The sequence below is a fragment of the Macaca mulatta genome, chromosome 7 (assembly GCF_049350105.2).
Source record: "Macaca mulatta isolate MMU2019108-1 chromosome 7, T2T-MMU8v2.0, whole genome shotgun sequence".
In the NCBI taxonomy this organism is placed as follows: Eukaryota; Metazoa; Chordata; class Mammalia; order Primates; family Cercopithecidae; genus Macaca; species Macaca mulatta.
This window is the reverse complement of record NC_133412.1, coordinates 34,320,534-34,338,931: the sequence shown is the minus strand read 5'-3', so window position 1 is coordinate 34,338,931 and position 18,398 is coordinate 34,320,534. Positions and strand designations below refer to the sequence as shown.

Sequence of the window (18,398 nt, the reverse complement as noted above, 5' to 3'; positions counted from 1 at the left end):
TTAAACCACATGTGTAAGTACATGTGTGTGAGACAGATCAACTACATATTCATAAGTATAAAAAAGGAAACGGAAATCAGTACTAAAATTGATACTACCTTCCAGTTAATTTGTCCATTAAAAAGCAAGGGTACTATTTACAGCATCAGAGAATCAAAGAAATGGAACATATGCTCATAAGAAACCAAACAATTTTCCAAAGCAGTCAAAATTGTTACCAAGACCCAACACAACGTAAGAGGACAATCCAGAATGGCTTCTTTTTTCTCCTTAGCCTCTATTCTCACTAGAGCTCTTGATCTTCTCCTGTCCACTTACTTCATCCTACAGTTAGGAAACTTACACTACTTTTTTTTTTTTTGGAGACGGAGTTTCACTCGTCACTCAGGTTGGAGTGCAATGGCACGATCTCGGTTCACTGCAACCTCTGCCTCCTGGGTTCAAGCAATTCTCCTGCCTCTGCCTCAGCCTCCCGAGTTGCTGGGATTACAGGCGTGAGGAACCATGCCCAGCTAATTTTTGTATTTTTAGTAGAGATGGGGTTTCACCATGTCGGCCAGGCTAGTCTCGAACTCCTGACCTCAGGTGATCTGCCTGCCTTAGCCTCCCAAAATGCTGGGATTACAGGCATGAGCCACCGCATCTGGCCACTTATACTACTTTTTAAATCTGCAGAGGACGTCATTTTTTAAACTACCTTAATTTTCTTACCAGATTTTATCACCTCACAGCAAACAACATAAGAAAATGATTACACTTTAAATCACTTACCTCCCTGTCCAGTTAAAAACAACTGACTTCTTCCCTTAACTGAAACAACCACATCATCTCAACACGCTATTTATGTGTAGCTGTCCTAATCCTTTGACTTACTATAAGGAAATGTTCAAAAACTTCTTCTACACAGAGGAAAATAATATAGGATTTGCTTCTCTCTTTTCTCTGCTCCTCTTAAAAGTCCCTCTGAGAGATGATACCAAAAACACAAGCAATAATTTTTTTAAAAGGGTAAACAGGACATCATGAAAACGAAAAGAAACCTAAAACAATCTACAGAATCACATAAGGAATTTATATTTAGAATATTTTATAAAGAAATATAACAACTCAGTAATTTTTTTAATTTTCAATTAAAAATGGGCAAATAATCAAAATAGTTCTCCGAAGAAAATAAACAAATAGCCAATAAGCACATAAAATAGATGTTCAACACCATTAGCAGCCACTAAGGAAATGCAAATCAAAACCACAATGAGATACCATTTCACAACTACTAGGCAGTCTACAATTAAAGAGACAAATAAAAACAAATGCTGCCAAGGATTTGGAAAATTAGAACCCTCATATGCTACTGGTGGGAATGTAAAATGGTGCAGCTACTTTGGAAAACAGTCTGGCAGTTTCTCAAAATCTTAAACAGAGTTATTACATGACCTGGCAATTTTACTTCTAGGTACCTACCAAAGATAAATGCCAGATTATAAATCCAGTCAACCTCCCCTTTAAAATATCTCTTCTCCAACTCTTTTATTCCATTCCTATGACTTCTTCAGTGAAACAAACAAACAAAAAAACCACCTTTATCTATATCAAACTTTTATCTATATCAAGATACCTTAATTACCATTATCACTGGCGTGCTGTTCAACTAATTCCACACATTTAGGGAAAACCAAAATGCTTTGAACAGCCACCGTTCAAAATCTTTCAAGAACCTCTCAAAGCCCAAAACTATTTAATGTGTCAGTCAAGGCAGCAGTCTCCAACCTTTCTGGCACCAGGGACTGGGGGTAGGGGGTGGGATGGTTTCGGGATGAAACTGTTCCACCTCGGATCATCAGGCATTAGTTAGATTTTCATAAGGAGTGCGCAACCTAGATCCCCCCCACACATACAGTTGACAATAGGGTTTGGTTCCTATAAGAATCTAATGCCACTGCTGATCTAGGAGGTGGCTCAGGAGATAATGTCTGCTTGACCATCACTCACCTACTGCTGTGCAACCGGGTTCCCCAGTCTGTGCCCAGGGGGTTGGGGACCTCTGAGTCAAGGCTTCTCACAATCTGATCCTGATCCAGTTTTCTAATTCCATAAGACCTCCATTAAGAGTCTTCTAATCCTGAAAGGCCAGGCTTTTGATGCTTTTTCCCCCAAAATATAAACAAAGAAAAAATTTTAACTTATCTAAACCACCCTTCAAAGTTCATTAAAAGCACCTTGTGACAAGACTACAAACACTTCTCATGCTCTTATTTGAATAAAATTATTGTTTCAGAGACTGGGCACCAGTGGCTCACGCCTATAATCCCAATACTTTGGGAGGCCGAGGTGGGAGCATCACTTGAGGCCTGGAATTGGCAACCAGCCTATGCAACATAGTGAGATCCCATCTCTACAAAAAATTTTTTAAAAATCAGCCAGGCATGGTGGTGCATTCCTGTAGTTCTAGGTTCTTGAGAGGCTGATGCGAAAGAATCGCTTGAGCCCATGAGTTCAAGGCTGCAGTGAACTATGATCAAGACACCGCACCCAGAATGGGTGACAGAGCAAGACACTATTTCTGAAATAAAATAAGGTAACATAACTCTTTCAGGAAACACTATCATTTAATCACTTTGGAAGTTTAAATCCCCAAGTCATTCACTGTGTGTAACTTTGTACAAATTACTCAGATTCCCAAGACTGTTTCTTCATCTGATAATTAAGGTAACTGTACTTATCTCATTGCGGGGTTGTAAGAATAAAAGAATTTGTGTTAAATACACATAGAAGCACTAAGAAAATGTTAATATTATTAACAGTTTCTAACATATGTGCAGTGATCTGGAAACTTATATGTTGAGGAAAATATTTTATGTTGATATTATTTCTTCTATGGCACCCAGAAAATGGGAAATTATATGTTCCTAAAAAAAAAAAATAGGAGAATCACAGCAAACAGAATTTTAAATGACAACATCACCTATTCAAATAGTAAAACTTACAGATTATTTCTCATTGTTTTGTTAAAGGCAGTATTGTGAAATGGAAATAACACTGACCGGGAGACAGTGTACTAGTTCTGGGTTTAAGTCACTATTATACTGCTTATTAACTATATGGTTTTGGGAAGCCTTTATAATTAGATACTGGTCCTTCATAAGTAAAATAGAGACAATAGCACTATTAAAAATCACTGTATCATGAGTATGAAATGGAAAGTATACAGATATGAGATTACTTTTAAAACTACATACATATCCTTATAAATCTACATATATGTATCATTTAAAATATTTTCTATTATGTATTATATTCATTGTCATAATTTATGAACCTGTTCACAACAGTAAGACACAAGTCTGAACATATGAAACCATAAATGATCTTAAAATCAAACATTATTAATTTCCTTTGTTTCTCCAACACTGCAATCCCTTTCACAGGTGGCAAATTTTACTGAGTTCAGCTACAAACTCAACTAAATAAAGGGCGAGCTCTTCTTACTCACCCAGAAGTGGTCAAGTGTAATGACAAAACATATGGCAAAAGGAAGAAAAAAAAAAGTCATCAACAAGAAAAGCAAAAACCTAAAGATTCTTCCATTCATAACGTAATAGTTTATTTAAACCAAAAACAACAACAAAAATAATCTCAGTGACTCAAGTAAAATCTGAAAATGTGATCATTCCAATATATATCAATTAGGTGATCCAAGCACCCCTAAGCAAAGAGAAGCCATTTGCTTAATGAAGTGTTAAATTGTATCCAAATCCAAACAGGTACTATCAAAACTAATGTGGTGATCAAAGATTTAAAGTAGCTCACTAATAAAATTAAATTGAACTATATACTACTTATGTCTCAATTTCATCACCAGGATACCATTAAACAAGTCTGCAGGATGAATAGCTCTAGGTAAACATTCTTTTAGAGAGCAAACAGCATTTACATGGACTCTTACATGTCATTTCATCATATCCATTTCTAAACCATTCTTATTTGTGTTCCCTCGTAATAGCTACTCTGGTGTTTACTTTCCTTTTGGACCTGTATAATCCCTACCAAACATCTACGGAGCTGTGAAATTGGAGGATTTTAGTTAATGGTACATCTTTAGAATTAAATAAGCAAGAAAGCTAATAATTTTTACTAATATATCATAAAATTCTATAAGTAGAAAAACAAGTAAGAACCTACTTTCTTTCTCAGGGCTGTTCATGTCCCTGCAGTACCTCACAAGTAGAACATTTCTGTAGATTAGAAAATAAAGGCCATAAAAAGCCAAGCTATTGTACATACCAAGAACTGCTCTTAAAAAAAAGTCAATATCTTGCCACCACTATTCACACCAAGTTTTGATTCAGTTCAGACAATAATGTGGGAAAAACATTTGCCATTACTAACTGTGAAATCAATAATTCCCAAAGTCACAGGAGTCAGGATTTACCTACTATAAAATAAAAATTCCATGTTACTGCCTCAATATAATACCAGTTCCTTTTTAAAATTATTTTTTAAATTCTCATGCAGTAAAATTGACTTTTTTCACTTTAATGTATACTTCTGACTTTTAACACAATCACAGTTTTCAGCAATTATTTCTTCTTCTTTTTTTTTTTTGCATCACACTACTTTTCTCTCCTTCTGGAAATTTAATGATATAAATTTTAGCCCTAATGTTACCAGCCCACAGTTCTCTGAAGCTCTGAAGTTTTTTCCATTTTTCTCTTTATTGTTCAGATTGAAAAATTTCAATTGACCTGTCTTTATTCACTGACTCTTTCCTCTTTCATCTCCATTCTGTTATTGAATCCATCCACAGATTTTTAGGTTATAGTTATTGCTTTTTTAGTTCTAAAATTTTGTTTCCTCTTTACCTTTTACTTCTTCGTTGACACTTTTAGTGTAACATTTGTGGCAGAAATGTTTACAGTTGCTTATTCAAGCATTTTCATAATGGAGGGCTTAATGTCTTTGTCAAATAATTCCAACATTTGTATTATCTTGTCACTGGTGTCTGTTATTGCCTTTACCATTATGAATTATTTATGGCCTTTTGTATATCAAGTAACTTTGGATCATATCCTTGACATTCTGAATAATGTGCTATAAAACTAAGGATCAGCCAGAGGCAGTAGCTCATGCCTATAATCACGGCACTCTTGAAGGCCTAGGTGGGAGGATCACTTGAGCCCAGGAGTTCAAGACCAGCCTGAGCAACACAGCGAGACCTCCTTTCTACAAAAAAATTTAAAATTAGCCAGGCATGGTGGCATGTGCCTGTAGTCCCAGCTACCCAGGAGGCTGAAGCAGGAGGATTGCTTTAGCATGGGAGGTCCAGGCTGCTGCGAGCCCTGATTGTGCCAGCGCACTCCAGCCTGCATGACAGAGTTAAGACCCTCTCTCAAAAAGCCAAAACAATACAAAAAACTCAGGATATTCTTAAATCCTATAAAGTGTATTTATATTTTTGTTTTAGCAGGCAATCAACCTATTTAAACTCAGGCTGCAAGTTCCAATATGCCCTCTGTAGGTTGTAGTTCCAATGTCAGTTCAGTTTTCAAAGCCTTTGCAGTGTTATTTGGATTATTCCTGTAGGTGTGCCATCCAATGGTAAGTCTACAAACCTGGGTGGAGTTCTATCCCATACCTGTTTTTAAAGTCTTTTTAAAATATGCAAATTAAGATCAGATTCATGAACCCAAGTGTCTGTATATGACTTCACGAGGTCTCTTTCCCAAGCTCTTTCCTCTCTTTTCCAGTTTCCTGAGGGTATCTTTTTCTGTCCTCCTGCCTGAACGAGGTCACTTTTACAACCGCACTGGTTTGGTGAAAAACACTGAGAGGATAGAGTAGAAAAAGCAATGGGCTTTGGCTCTGCCTCTTGGAACTACAGTTCCATCAAACAGAGCTGAAGGTACCCTCCATCAGGGTTTTGGTTCCTGCACCCAGCGGTTGTCAGCTGATGTCATTACCACGTGATTGCCTGGGACTAAGTTGTAAGAAAATAGGGGAAAAGGAAAAGAAAAAATAACAAGGGATGACCTTAACTCCCTCTATGCTTTTCATCCTTTCTCACAGCTCAAGCCAGAGCTAGAGAGCTTCTGGATCTGGCTATGTTTTTCTGCAGTGTTCACTTCTAGGTTTCTGGCTGTACTGAAAGAGATCTCGGAGGTTTGTTGGTATTTTGAAATCTGATGTTCTTTCTCTATCTGCCTGCAGCTGCTGACCACATATTCTGTCCAGATTTTATAATTACATTCATTTCTAAAGAAAGAGTGCTGTCTGTTCACTCCATATTACCCAGAACCGGAGAATATTATCCTCTTTTAAATAAGTAAAACAAGCTGAATTACTTCATGTCTAAATTCTGAGTTATAGGGTCTGATTATTAGCTTAATGATACTGTCTAATATCCAACCATGGTGAGAAGCCAGGTCAGAAAGCCTCAGAAGATTGATCTGATCCCCCAAACCTCAAGATAAACAATCCTTTTAGCCAAGCTCCTGGCCGCAAAGATGACAAGGAGATCACTGATAAACACTTCAACCAAATGCAGAGAAGAAAATGTTTATCCGAGTTCTACAAGGCCACATCAAGCCCTTAGCAATCACTTGACAGGAGCCAACATTCTGAAAACAGGAGTAGCCCACAACACTTACAAATAAAGGTAAGAGGTAGAAAAATATAGAGATAGTGGCATCTGATTTCTAAAACTACGTGGAAATATTTGCATTCTATTCCTTTTGAGAATACAAACAACATTATTCTTAATTTAGAAGGCAAGTTACTATAGAAATAATTATTCACACAATAAAAAATGACAAGTATGTAGCTGCCTTTAGGCTTTATTCTGTCTGAATGGCAAGTCAAGTGGTTGGCATCAACTATATAATCCTTGAGATAGGCAATTGGTTGGATTTGATGAATAAATAAAGGTTGGTGAGTCAAAACTATCTCACATGAGCCAGTCACATTGCCTAAAATCCCACTAGAGTAATTCACTTCTACCAATGTGAATTATGGTTATACACATGGCAGATAATGTGTCACATACTAATCAGAAAATTACTAAGAACTGAATCTCATATATATACAATTAAGATAAAGATGGAAATTAAATTATATTTTCAAAATTCCTGCCACTAGGTATAAACAGAAAAAGAAGAGGAAGAGGAAGAAATGGAAACAAACTAAAATTTCTACAACGTCTGAGTTTCAGCAGAAAGACAATGGGCGATAGTTTTCCTATTTTTTAATTATGTCCACATATCCTAAATCTTTCTAATGAACGTGATTACTTTCAAAATAAGAAACAAACACTTATTAAAAATAAAAAAGGCAAGACACAGTGGCTCTTTCCTACAATCCCAGCATTTTGAGAGGCTGAGGCAGGAATTTGAGACCAGCCTGGGCAACACAGAAAGATCCCATTCTCTACAAAAAAATAAATAAAATTAGCCAGGTTAGCCAGGTGTGTTGGCTTGCACCTGTGGTCCCAGCTACTCAGGAGGCTGGGGTGGGAGAATCAGTTGAGCTCAGGAGCTTGAAGGCTGCAGTGAGCTATGATCATGCCACTGCACTCCTGCCTCAGTGACAGAGCAAGACCATGACTCAATTAATCAATTGGTTAATCAATCAATCAATAAAGCAAACTCCTGCCTCAGTGACAGAGCAAGACCACTACTCAATTAATCAACTGATTAATCAATTAATTAATCAATAAAGCAAACTCTACAAATTATCATATGATCCAGTAATCTTATTCCCAGGTGAGATTTGAAATGAAAACTATAGAAATGAAAACTTATGTTCATACAAAAACTTGCACAAAAATGTTCATAGCCACTCTACTCACATCTCCAAAAACTATAAACAACACAAATATCCTTTAACATGAATAAACAAATTATGGTATATCCATATAATGTAATATCACTCAGCAATAAAAGGGAAGAATCTACTGATACATATAACATAGTTGAATCTCACATGTAATTATGCTTAGTGAAAGAAGCCAGTGTCAAAACATTACATACTGTATTGTATTATTACATTTATATACAGTCTCCAAAAGATAAAACTACAGTAACAGAGATCAATGGCTGCCAGGGATTAAGAGTTGAGAAAAGGGGAAAGTAAAAGCCTGAACATGGTTTATAGGGTAACAGAACTGTACATATCTTGACTGTGGTATGAATTACACAGAGCTACACATGTGTTAAAGTTTACTGAATTATATGCCAAAGAAGTCCATTTTACTCCATGTTAATTTTTTAAAATACAACTTAAAAACAACACAACTGAACAACCCATATAACATATTACAAAGTATACTTTTCTCCAAGTAATAAGGTGGAGAAATAGTAAAAAATAAAAGAAATAATAGATATAATTCCAATCAAAATTCTAGCAAGCCTTTCTAAAATGAAACTGCAAGCTGATTCTAAAGCGCATATGGAAGTACAAAGGCTCAGAATAGGCAACATAATTTTTAAAAAGAAAAACAAAGTCAGGTAGGCATAAATTACAATAGACATAATGATTAAACCAAGAATAGAGAGTACAGAAATATAATCAAATACGTGTGGTCAAATGATTTTCAACTAAGGCACCAAAAAAAAAAAAAAAAAATTCAATGAAGACACAATAGTCTCAAACAAGTGATGCTGGAACAACCAACTACGTAGTGGAAGAACCACTCTTTCACAGTGTAAACGAAAATTAATTTGAAACGGTTACGATATATGTAAAGCCACGTGTGGTGGTTCACGCCTGTATTCTAGCACTTTGGGAGGCCAAATTGTTCGAGATCACTTGAGGCCAGGAGTTCAAGACCAGCCTGACCAACATGGTGAAACCCCGTCTCTACTAAAAATACAAAAAATTAGCTGGGCATGGTGGCGCACATCTGTAATTCCAGCTACTCAGGAAGCTGATGCAGGAGAAACACTTGAACCCAGGAGGCAGAAGTTGCAGTGAGCTGAGATCGTACCACTGCATCTCAGCCTGGGCAACACAGTGAGACTGCTTCCAAAAAAAAAAAAAAAAAAAGAGGACTACATATAAAATCTAAAACCATAAAACTTATGAAGAAAACAAGAAAAATTCTTCACCATTTTGCAGTAAGCAAAAATGCTTTTTAGACAATACAATGAAAGCTTTGGTAAATGATCCCATCAAAATAAAATTCTAATGCCCCTCAAAAGACTATTCAGACAATGAATAGGCTGGGAGAAAATATTCATATTACATCCACTGACAAAATATTTTATATCCAAAATTATGAAGAGTCCTTTAAATGTAATAAAAAGCTGACAATTTGATTTAAAAACGGGCAAAAGAAGATACATAAATGAACAACAAGCACATGAAAAAATGTTCAACATCATCAAGCATCAGGGAAATGTAAACTAAAACCATAATAAGATACTACCACATGAATAACAAAACTTAAAATGACTGACGATACCAAGTGTGATAGAGAATGTTGAGCAACTGCAACAATAATGTGTTACATGTGTTTATTAGTACATTTTCACACAGCTATGAAGAAATACCCAAGACTGGGTAATTTATAAAGAAAAAGAGGTTTCAGTTGGGCGCGGTGGCTCACGCCTGTAATCTGAGAGGCCGAAGTGGGCAGATCACCTGAGGTCAGGAGTTCAAGACCAGCCTGCCCAATATGGCGAAACCTCGCCTCTACTTATTAAAAATACAAAAATTAGCTGGGTGTGGTGGTGCGCGCCTGTGTTCGCAGCTACTCAGGAGGCTGAGGCAGGAGAATAGCTTAAACCCAGGAGACGGAGGTTGCAGTGAGCAAAGATCGCACCACTACACTCCAGCCTTGGCAACAAAGTGAGACTCCGTCTCAAAAGAAAAGAAAAAAGAAAAAGAGGTTTAATGGACTCACAGTTCCACATGCCTAGGGAGGTGTCACAATCATGGCAGAAGGTGAAGAAGAAACAAAGGCAATGTCTTGCATGGCGGCAGGCAAGAGAGCATGTGCAGGGGAACTGCCCTTTATAAAACCATCAGATCTCATGAGACATTCACTATCATGAGAACAGTAAGGGAAAACTCACCCCCATGATTCACGTGGGGAATCCTATGACACATGGGGATTATGGGAGCTACAGTTCAATATGAGATTTGGGTGGGGACACAGCCAAACCTATCAATATGGGACTGTAAAGTGGTACAACCACTTTAAAAAAGCACTTTTCCACTCTCTGAGTATTAACAATACAGTTAACAATGTGACCTGGCAATTCCTCTACTCAGTATGTATCCAACCAAAAAAAATCACCATAAAACACCTCACATAGAATTTCACAACAGATTTATTCATAATAGCTTAAAAACTCTAAAATGTCCAATTATACATCAACGAATGAATGGCCAAATAAACACTGGCATGTGGCAAACTATTATTCAACTAAGATAACTAATTTCTGATGCATGCAACAACTTGGATAAATCTTGAAAACATTCTGAGTCAAAGAACCCAAATACAAGAGTTTATCCTTACAATTTCATTATTATGTAGTTATTTCTAGAACAGGCCAAAGGTAATTTACAGTGACAGAAATCTGATGACCAGTTCCAAGACACACGTGTTAAAGAAAACTAACTGAAAGGGGCTATTTTCTGGAGTGATGGACATGGTCCCTATCTTGATTAGAGTGTATACATCTATCGAAACAGATCTCAAAACTAATTTTATCATACATTAAAATGTGTATGTTTTATTGTATATACAGTCAGTCCTAGGTATCTTCAGTTTCTGTATCTGCAGATTCATTCAACCTCAATCTGAAAACATTTGGGAAAAAAATAAAATAAAATAAAATAAATACAAATAAAATAAAAAATAATACAAACTAAAAAATGTAGTATAACAACTATTTACATAGCATCTACATGGTATTAGGTATTATATGTAATCTAGAAATGATTTAAATTGTATAGGAGGATAAGCATGGGTTATATGCAAATACTAAGCCATTTTATATAAGGGCCTTTAGCATCCATAAATTTTGTTACCTGCAGGGGTCCTGGAACCAATGCCCCATGGGATATCAAGAAGTGACTGTATGTATGTTATATATACAATATTTACACATATACAATAAAATACATATTATGTAAAATGCATATATAAATTAAAATATATAAAACGAAACACTACACTGGATAAAATACAATGAAACTATAAAACAAGCAGTCATACAAAGCAAAGCTTAATACACACTTATTTACCGGGTTGAATGTTTTTCCCTTAAACTGTAAATGTTAATGACTAAATCAGAAAATTTTTATCAGAGAAGCACAGAAAATTTGTGGAGAAAAGTTGGCAGAAGTCTTAGGATTCCTCTGGTCCTCTCTTCTAGTTAGTTCAAGAGTCCTACCAACAGCAACGTGGACTGCTGCTTATAATAAATCAGTAACAGGACACTAGGCCTCTCAAGACAGTCTTTTTCACTGCTGAAACCCATATTCTCTCGAAAGTTCTCTTAAACTCTTAAGTTAAACTTTTAAACTGGCATGGAAATGATGCTCTTTCAGAGAAGAGTTTGGCACACTATTGGCTGGTGAAATCTAGCCCACTACCTGTTTTTACAAATAAGGTTTTGTTGGAATACAGCCATTCCCATTTGTTTACCACATATTGTCTATGGCTGCTTGCTTTCATGTTACAACTGCAGAGTTAAGTTGTGACACAAAGCCAACAATGTTTACCTGGTCCTCTGCAAAAAAAAAAAAAAAATTCCTAACTCTGTTATAGAGGAACACGAGAGAAATCTATATTATCTTCTACATGACAGCATTTATAAATAAAACTCTGGAGAGTATTATTGCTGTACATTCTCAGTCTTCCCATTCCCAGTTTTTTAACTATTCCTACAAGAACATTTTCAGTAGCACAAATCCAAACATGTCTTTCTAAGACATTACAGTTGATGAGTGACCCTCTTAAAGTATGAAAATGAATTCATCATCTCAGCTAAGATTAGAAAGGAACACCACCATCCATGATTCTGACACCATATTTCTATTAACATAGTTTAAGGTTTCATTAACTTCTACGTTGCATCACACTGGTGACTATCATTTTTTACGTAAGAACTTTTTTTTGTAATTTGATGTACAATAATTACTTTTATAAATAAAAACACTGCATGAGGAGCTGTCCACCAATTCTTTCAATGTAACTTCTCTGCCTCTGGAGACCAGGTGCATTTCAAGCATTTAAAGCTCTTAGGTGGTGATCTTCTCTTTCTCTTCACTTATTATAGGCTACAATTCCATCCCATTGTGTCATTTAATACATGATTTCCAGATTGAGGATTATTCTAACTGAAACAAAACAGGTTCTGTGGTCAAAGTTGCAAGGGGAAAATTCAGGTGCACAGATAAGAAATGTAAAAAAGCAAGCAGGAGTGTGCCCCCAAAGAAACCTCAATAAATGTGATTTTAGTGAAAAGGGCACAGGCTGGGGGCAGTGGCTCATGCCTGTAATCCCAGCACTTTGTGAGGCCGAGGTAGGCGGATCACTTGAGGTCAGTAGTTCGAGACCACCCTGGTCAACATGGTGAAACCCCGTCTCTACTGAAAATACAAAAATTACCTGCACATGGTGGCAGGCGCCTGTAGTCCCAGCTACTAGGGAGGCTGAGGCACGAGAACAGCTTGAACCCATGACGCAGAGGCTGCAATGATCTGAGATCGCGCCACTGCACTCCAGCCTGGGCAACAGAGCGAGTCTCAGTCGGGTGGGGGGGACACAAACGTATAAATCATATAGGACTAGATTTGAATTTAGGTTCTGTTCCATCTTAGCTATGCAACACATTTTCATAATTTCAAAAGTAGATTAAAAATATAATGAATAAGCCAGATACTACCTTTCTATCTTTAAACATAAAACATAACCTAACATTTTAATGTAGGATTTACCTTTTCCTAACCTCAGCCTTCTAGCTTGAAGAATTCCTCCCTCTCCCTTACCTACCTTATCCCAAAGGGAAGTGAGCTTGTTGACTAATGTGCATGGTTCTTTTATATGTGGAGCTAGTGTAATAAAAAGCTGCCAACATTACTGATTGGCAGTATTCTTCCAATTACTGACTGGCACTATTCTTCCTATTATGGAATGGTCTAAGGCAAAAATTCTGGGTTTTTTTGTTTTTGTTTTTGTTTTTTGCAGTATCGGCAAGCTCCTTTGGCAGCAGCTCTAAAGCCATGAATTCTGATCATCTTATCATTAATAAAGCTGACATTCTAGTCTTCTTATGTCACTCTCTTGTATCTTATTTTTCATTTGGTTCCAAACTCAGGATCAAGAACCTTTTTTGGGTCGGGTGCAGTGGCTCATGCCTGAAATCCCAGCACTTTGGGAGGCTGAGGCAGGCAGATCGCTTGAGGTCAGGAGTTCAAGACCAGCCTAGCCAACATGGTGAAACCACATCTCTACTGAAAATACAGAAAATTAGTTGGGTGTGCTGGTGGGCACCTGTAATCCCAACTACTCAGAAGACAGGAGAATAGCTTGAATCCTAGCAGAGGTTGCAGTGAGCCGAGATTGCACTACTGCACTCTAGCCTAGGAGACAGAGCAAGACTCCGTCTAAAACAAAACAAAACAAAACAAAATAAAACAGACCCATTTTTGAGTATGGGTCCTCGGATTACTTTTCTACTTTGCCTTTCTTGCCTGAGCCACACTCCTAACACATTATCCACAGTTATTTGTCTTGTTTCTTTAAAGCAGGGGTCCACAACCCCTCGGCAACAGATTACTACCAGTCTGTGGCCTATTAGGAACCAGGCTACACAGCAGGAGGTAAGCAGTGGGTAGGGAGCATTAAGGCCTGAGCTCTGCCTCCTGTCAAATCAGTGGTCACATGAGATTTTCATAGGCACATGAACCATGTTGTGAACTATGCAAGGGATTTAGGTTGCACGTTCCTTATGAGAATCTAATGCCTGATGATCTGAGGTGGAATAGTTATATCCCAAAACTATCCCCCACAACCCTCACCATCCACAGAGAAATTTCTTCCACAAAATCAGTCCCTGGTGCCAAAAAGGTGGGCACCTTTAAAGTATAACAAAAACTAATGCACTTGCAAAGAAATAAATACAGAATCATACAGATTTGTTTTTTCTCCAATTTATTGTTTTCTTATTTACACCTAATTCAATAGCAAGTTTTGTACCTCCTTGTGTTTGAGTCTTTCCAAACATTCACCTCAGTTTTCACAAAAAAACTTCTTTATGAATCCAATCTGCTTCATTTTAAATAAATAATTATTAAGAGGTTTGGGAACCAATATAATTGGCTCTTGGTAAGGGTACAACTCATATGATTGGTGCAGAAGTATGAAAGTAAACTAGAATATAACTCACAAGATACAATGATCAATAAGTTGTGATCATCAATTGGTGTATTTTTCAAGCAGAATGGGGAGGGGTGGTTACTCTGTTTGGTAAAGAGAGCTTCAATGTCCTCACCTTTTAAAACTGAAAATACCACTACCTTTCTTTTAAAGTTCCCATGAGGATTAAATAAAATAAAAGACATAAAGTACCTAGAAGTATCTGGCACATATCAAGTGCTCAATAAATAAGCAAGCACTGAATAAAACCAAACTCCATACTTAAAAAATAATCTCTATGAAACAAGTCAATGTTGTTCAAATAATCTGCTTGAGGTAAAAATTGGAGGTGTTATCTAGGATTATTTCTTATAATCCCAGCTAAACTTTTAGTATGTCAACCAAAAATTTTAAATTTAAAAATTTTAAATTTAAAAATTCCTGAACAGCACAATTATGACATTTAATGTCTCTTATACAGCAGAAAGAGGAAGAGCCTCAACGTACTTAAAAGAGAAGGAAAACCACCTGGAGCTGTGCACATTATTCACCTCCCACCTGTGTAAGCTAGAAATAGTAACCTGTTCTCCTTTCAATTCAGAAATCTCATTAAATTAGGGTATTACCATTTCCTTCTACTAGTCACATGGCCCAGCAAGAAAAGATCTGTCTGACCACATTAAGAAATGCTCATCGTCACTGGTCATCAGAGAAATGCAAATCAAAACCACAATGAGATACCATCTCATGCTAATGAGAATGGTAATCATTTAAAAAGTGAGGAAACAACTGATGCTAGAGAGGATGTGGAGAAATAGGAACGCTTTTACACTGTTGGTGGGAGTGTAAATTAGTTCAACCATTGTGGAAGACAGTGGTGGCAATGCCACAAGGATCTAGAACTAGAAATACCATTTGACCCAATGATCCCATTACTGGGTATATACCCAGAGGATTATAAGTCATGCTACTATAAAGACACACACACATGTGTGTTTACTGCAGCACTCTTCACAATAGCAAAGACGGAACCAACCCAAATGTCCATCAATGATAGACTGGATCAAGAAAATGTGGCACATATACACCATGGAATACTATGCAGTCACAAAAAAGGAGGTGTTCATGTCCTTTGCAGACACACAGATAAAGCTGGAAACCATCATTCTCAGCAAACTGTCACAAGGACAGAAAACCAAACGCCACATGTTCTCACTCACAGGTGGGAAATGAACAATGAGAACACTTGGACACAGGGCGGGGAACATCACACACTGGCGTTTATTGGGAGGTGGGAGGCTGGGGGAGGGACAGCATTAGGAGAAATACCTAATGTAAATGACAAGCTGATGGGTGCAGCAAACCAACACGGCACATGTATACCTATGTATCAAACCTGCACATTGTGCACATGCACCCTGGAACTTAAAGTATAATAAATATATACATACATACATATGTACATACATACATAAAAAAAGAAAAGATCTGCTTGACAAATATTGATCACCAGGGTTTACGATTAAAATAAAAAAAAATGTTAAACTATTTGAAATCGTACTTCCGACCATTATAGGTCAAACCCACAAAATAGAGTATACAGTCGTCCCTCAGTACAAGCAGGGGACTGATTAAAGATCCCTGCACATACCAAAATCAGCACATACTCATGTCCCTGTGGAACCCGCCTATAGGAAAAGTTGGCCCTCCATATATGCAGATTTCACATCCCATTAATACTGTATTTTTGATTCACGTTTGGTTGAAAAAAAAATCTAAGTATAAATGGACCCACACAGTTCAAACCCATGTTGTTCAACAGTCAACTGTACTAAATATAAGAACTCATATCTGTTAGGTTTCAGTCACTGTGGTAAAATCGTAGAAAGACCAAACAAGTCACTTCTGTGTAAAGAACAAGCATTTTACCCTTGGTGCTGTCCTATATAAGCCTGTTTTCCTAAGACAGATTCTGAGGCATGTAGCTCATTCTGAACAGCATTCTCAAACTGCTTCCTTATGATTGGCAAGAATCCTGAACCACACCTGTATGCTAAGCCACTGTTGATGCCAATGTTTCCTGTCCAATCACTAGTTTAACCTGCTAGCTCAAGAGCTTACCTATGCCTTCAGCATGACACAATGGCCTCAGCTTTGCCCTTGAAGCTAGAAATGCTATGAAGGTTCTGCCCCAGTTCTTTGTCCCATGCCCTCTCTTGACCTACACTCTGCCCAATGATTAATAAGAAATGCTCACACCTTCCATATTTGAAAAGTTAAACTTTTTTAACTGAGATTTTTGTAAGCATGTTCATAATTTTGTTCTATATGGGACACCAAAGAAGCAGAAGAGATAATTCCCCTCTCAAGATGCTCTTAATGTAATTGAAGAGCATATGGGGAAAGAAGTAAACATAAAATTAGTATAACATACATAAAGTCTAAAAAAAAATAAGGTGATATGTCTTACCCTCTCCATCTATCTCATATAATAAAAAATTAAACCTTGTTACTCTTGATTTCAAACATGATATAGTTCCCCCTTGGTTTTGAAGCTCTTCACAAAAATAATCCATACCCCCTCAGTTTCTTATGCACACCCTACTCGTGCTCTTCCGTGAAGTCTTCCATGACTAACTAAAAGAAAGCTTAGCATTGTTACACCTACACATAGTCCCAAAATGCTTCCACATATGCCACCTGAAATAACATGCTTACCTAAGAAAAATAAACCACTTAAACAATATGTTTATTTAGTTGAACACATTCCCCAAGTGACCTTATCCATCTATTTAGTAGATGGTTATATTAGCTTTGAGTAAGACATAGTGGTTCTCTATACTGCTTGTCTACCTTAAATGGCTTGAGCATTTGGAAAATTTAATGTTTGAGGCAAAATATAATACATGGAAATTAGGCAACAGGTTAAATAACAAGAGGTGTCCCTCTCACTACTTCCACATTTTTTCCAAATGAAAATAAAGTACCCTTTAAAAATGGTTAACCTACTAACACCTGCAAAACATTGCCATGCAAAATACTGTTTCTCCACTTCTATACTTTAAGAAATACGTATTGAAGTCTCTGCAAGAGGACCTCAAGATGAGCTCAGTACATTTGCTTCTGCTCCTATCCCAGTTATCAGCACTTTCACCACTCATCCCCTAACCACGTGTTAAAACTATGCTATGTAAATAAGGCACACGTGTCCTAGACTTTCTGGTGCAATTCCTATCTTACATACTTTTCATGAAGTTGTCAAATGTACAATTAAATATAACTGGGTTTTTCCTCAGAAAAACAAGAAATGGGGAAAGGATTCCCTATTTAATAAATGGTGCTGGGAAAATTGGCTAGCCATGAGTAGAAAGCTGAAACTGTATCCTTTCCTTACTTCTTATACGAAAATTAATTCAAGATGGATTAGAGACTTAAATGTTAGACCTAATACCATAAAAACACTAGAAGAAAACCTAGGTAATACCATTCAGGACATAGGCACGGGCAAGGACTTCATGTCTAAAACACCAAAAGCAACGGCAACAAAAGCCAAAATTGACAAATGGGATCTCATTAAACTAAAGAGCTTCTGCACAGCAAAAGAAACTACCATCAGAGTGAACAGGCAACCTACAGAATGGGAGAAAATTTTTGCAATCTACTCATCTGACAAAGGGCTAATATCCAGAACCTACAAAGAACTCAAACAAATTTAAAGAAAAAAACAAACCCCATCAAAAAGTGGGCAAAGGATATGAACAGACACTTCTCAAAAGAAGACATTCATACAGCCAACAGACACGTGAAAAAATGCTCATCATCACTGGCCATCAGAGAAATGCAAATCAAAACCACAATGAGATACCATCTCACACCAGTTAGAATGGCAGTCATTAAAAAGTCAGGAAACAACAGGTGCTGGAGAGGATGTGGAGAAATAGGAACACTTTTACACTGTTGGTGGGATTGTAAACTAGTTCAACCATTATGGAAAACAGTATGGCGATTCCTCAAGAATCTAGAACTAGAAGTACCA

General features: G+C 37.0%; 1 protein-coding gene across 12 annotated transcripts in view; it reads right to left on the bottom strand.

Annotated features, from left to right (window-relative positions):
* Positions 1–18,398, bottom strand: part of TCF12 (transcription factor 12) — a 375,360-nt gene that overhangs the window by 254,522 nt on the left and 102,440 nt on the right. For 2 of the 12 annotated variants that reach the window (XM_028850970.2, XM_077939469.1), the window contains exon 3: positions 4,180–4,232. The exons of the other annotated variants lie outside the window; for them this stretch is intronic. In XM_028850970.2, the coding sequence (XP_028706803.1) occupies positions 4,180–4,201 (22 nt within the window). In that variant the 5' untranslated portion in view covers positions 4,202–4,232. The remainder of the gene's footprint in view (positions 1–4,179; positions 4,233–18,398) is intronic. 12 annotated transcript variants of the gene reach the window in all.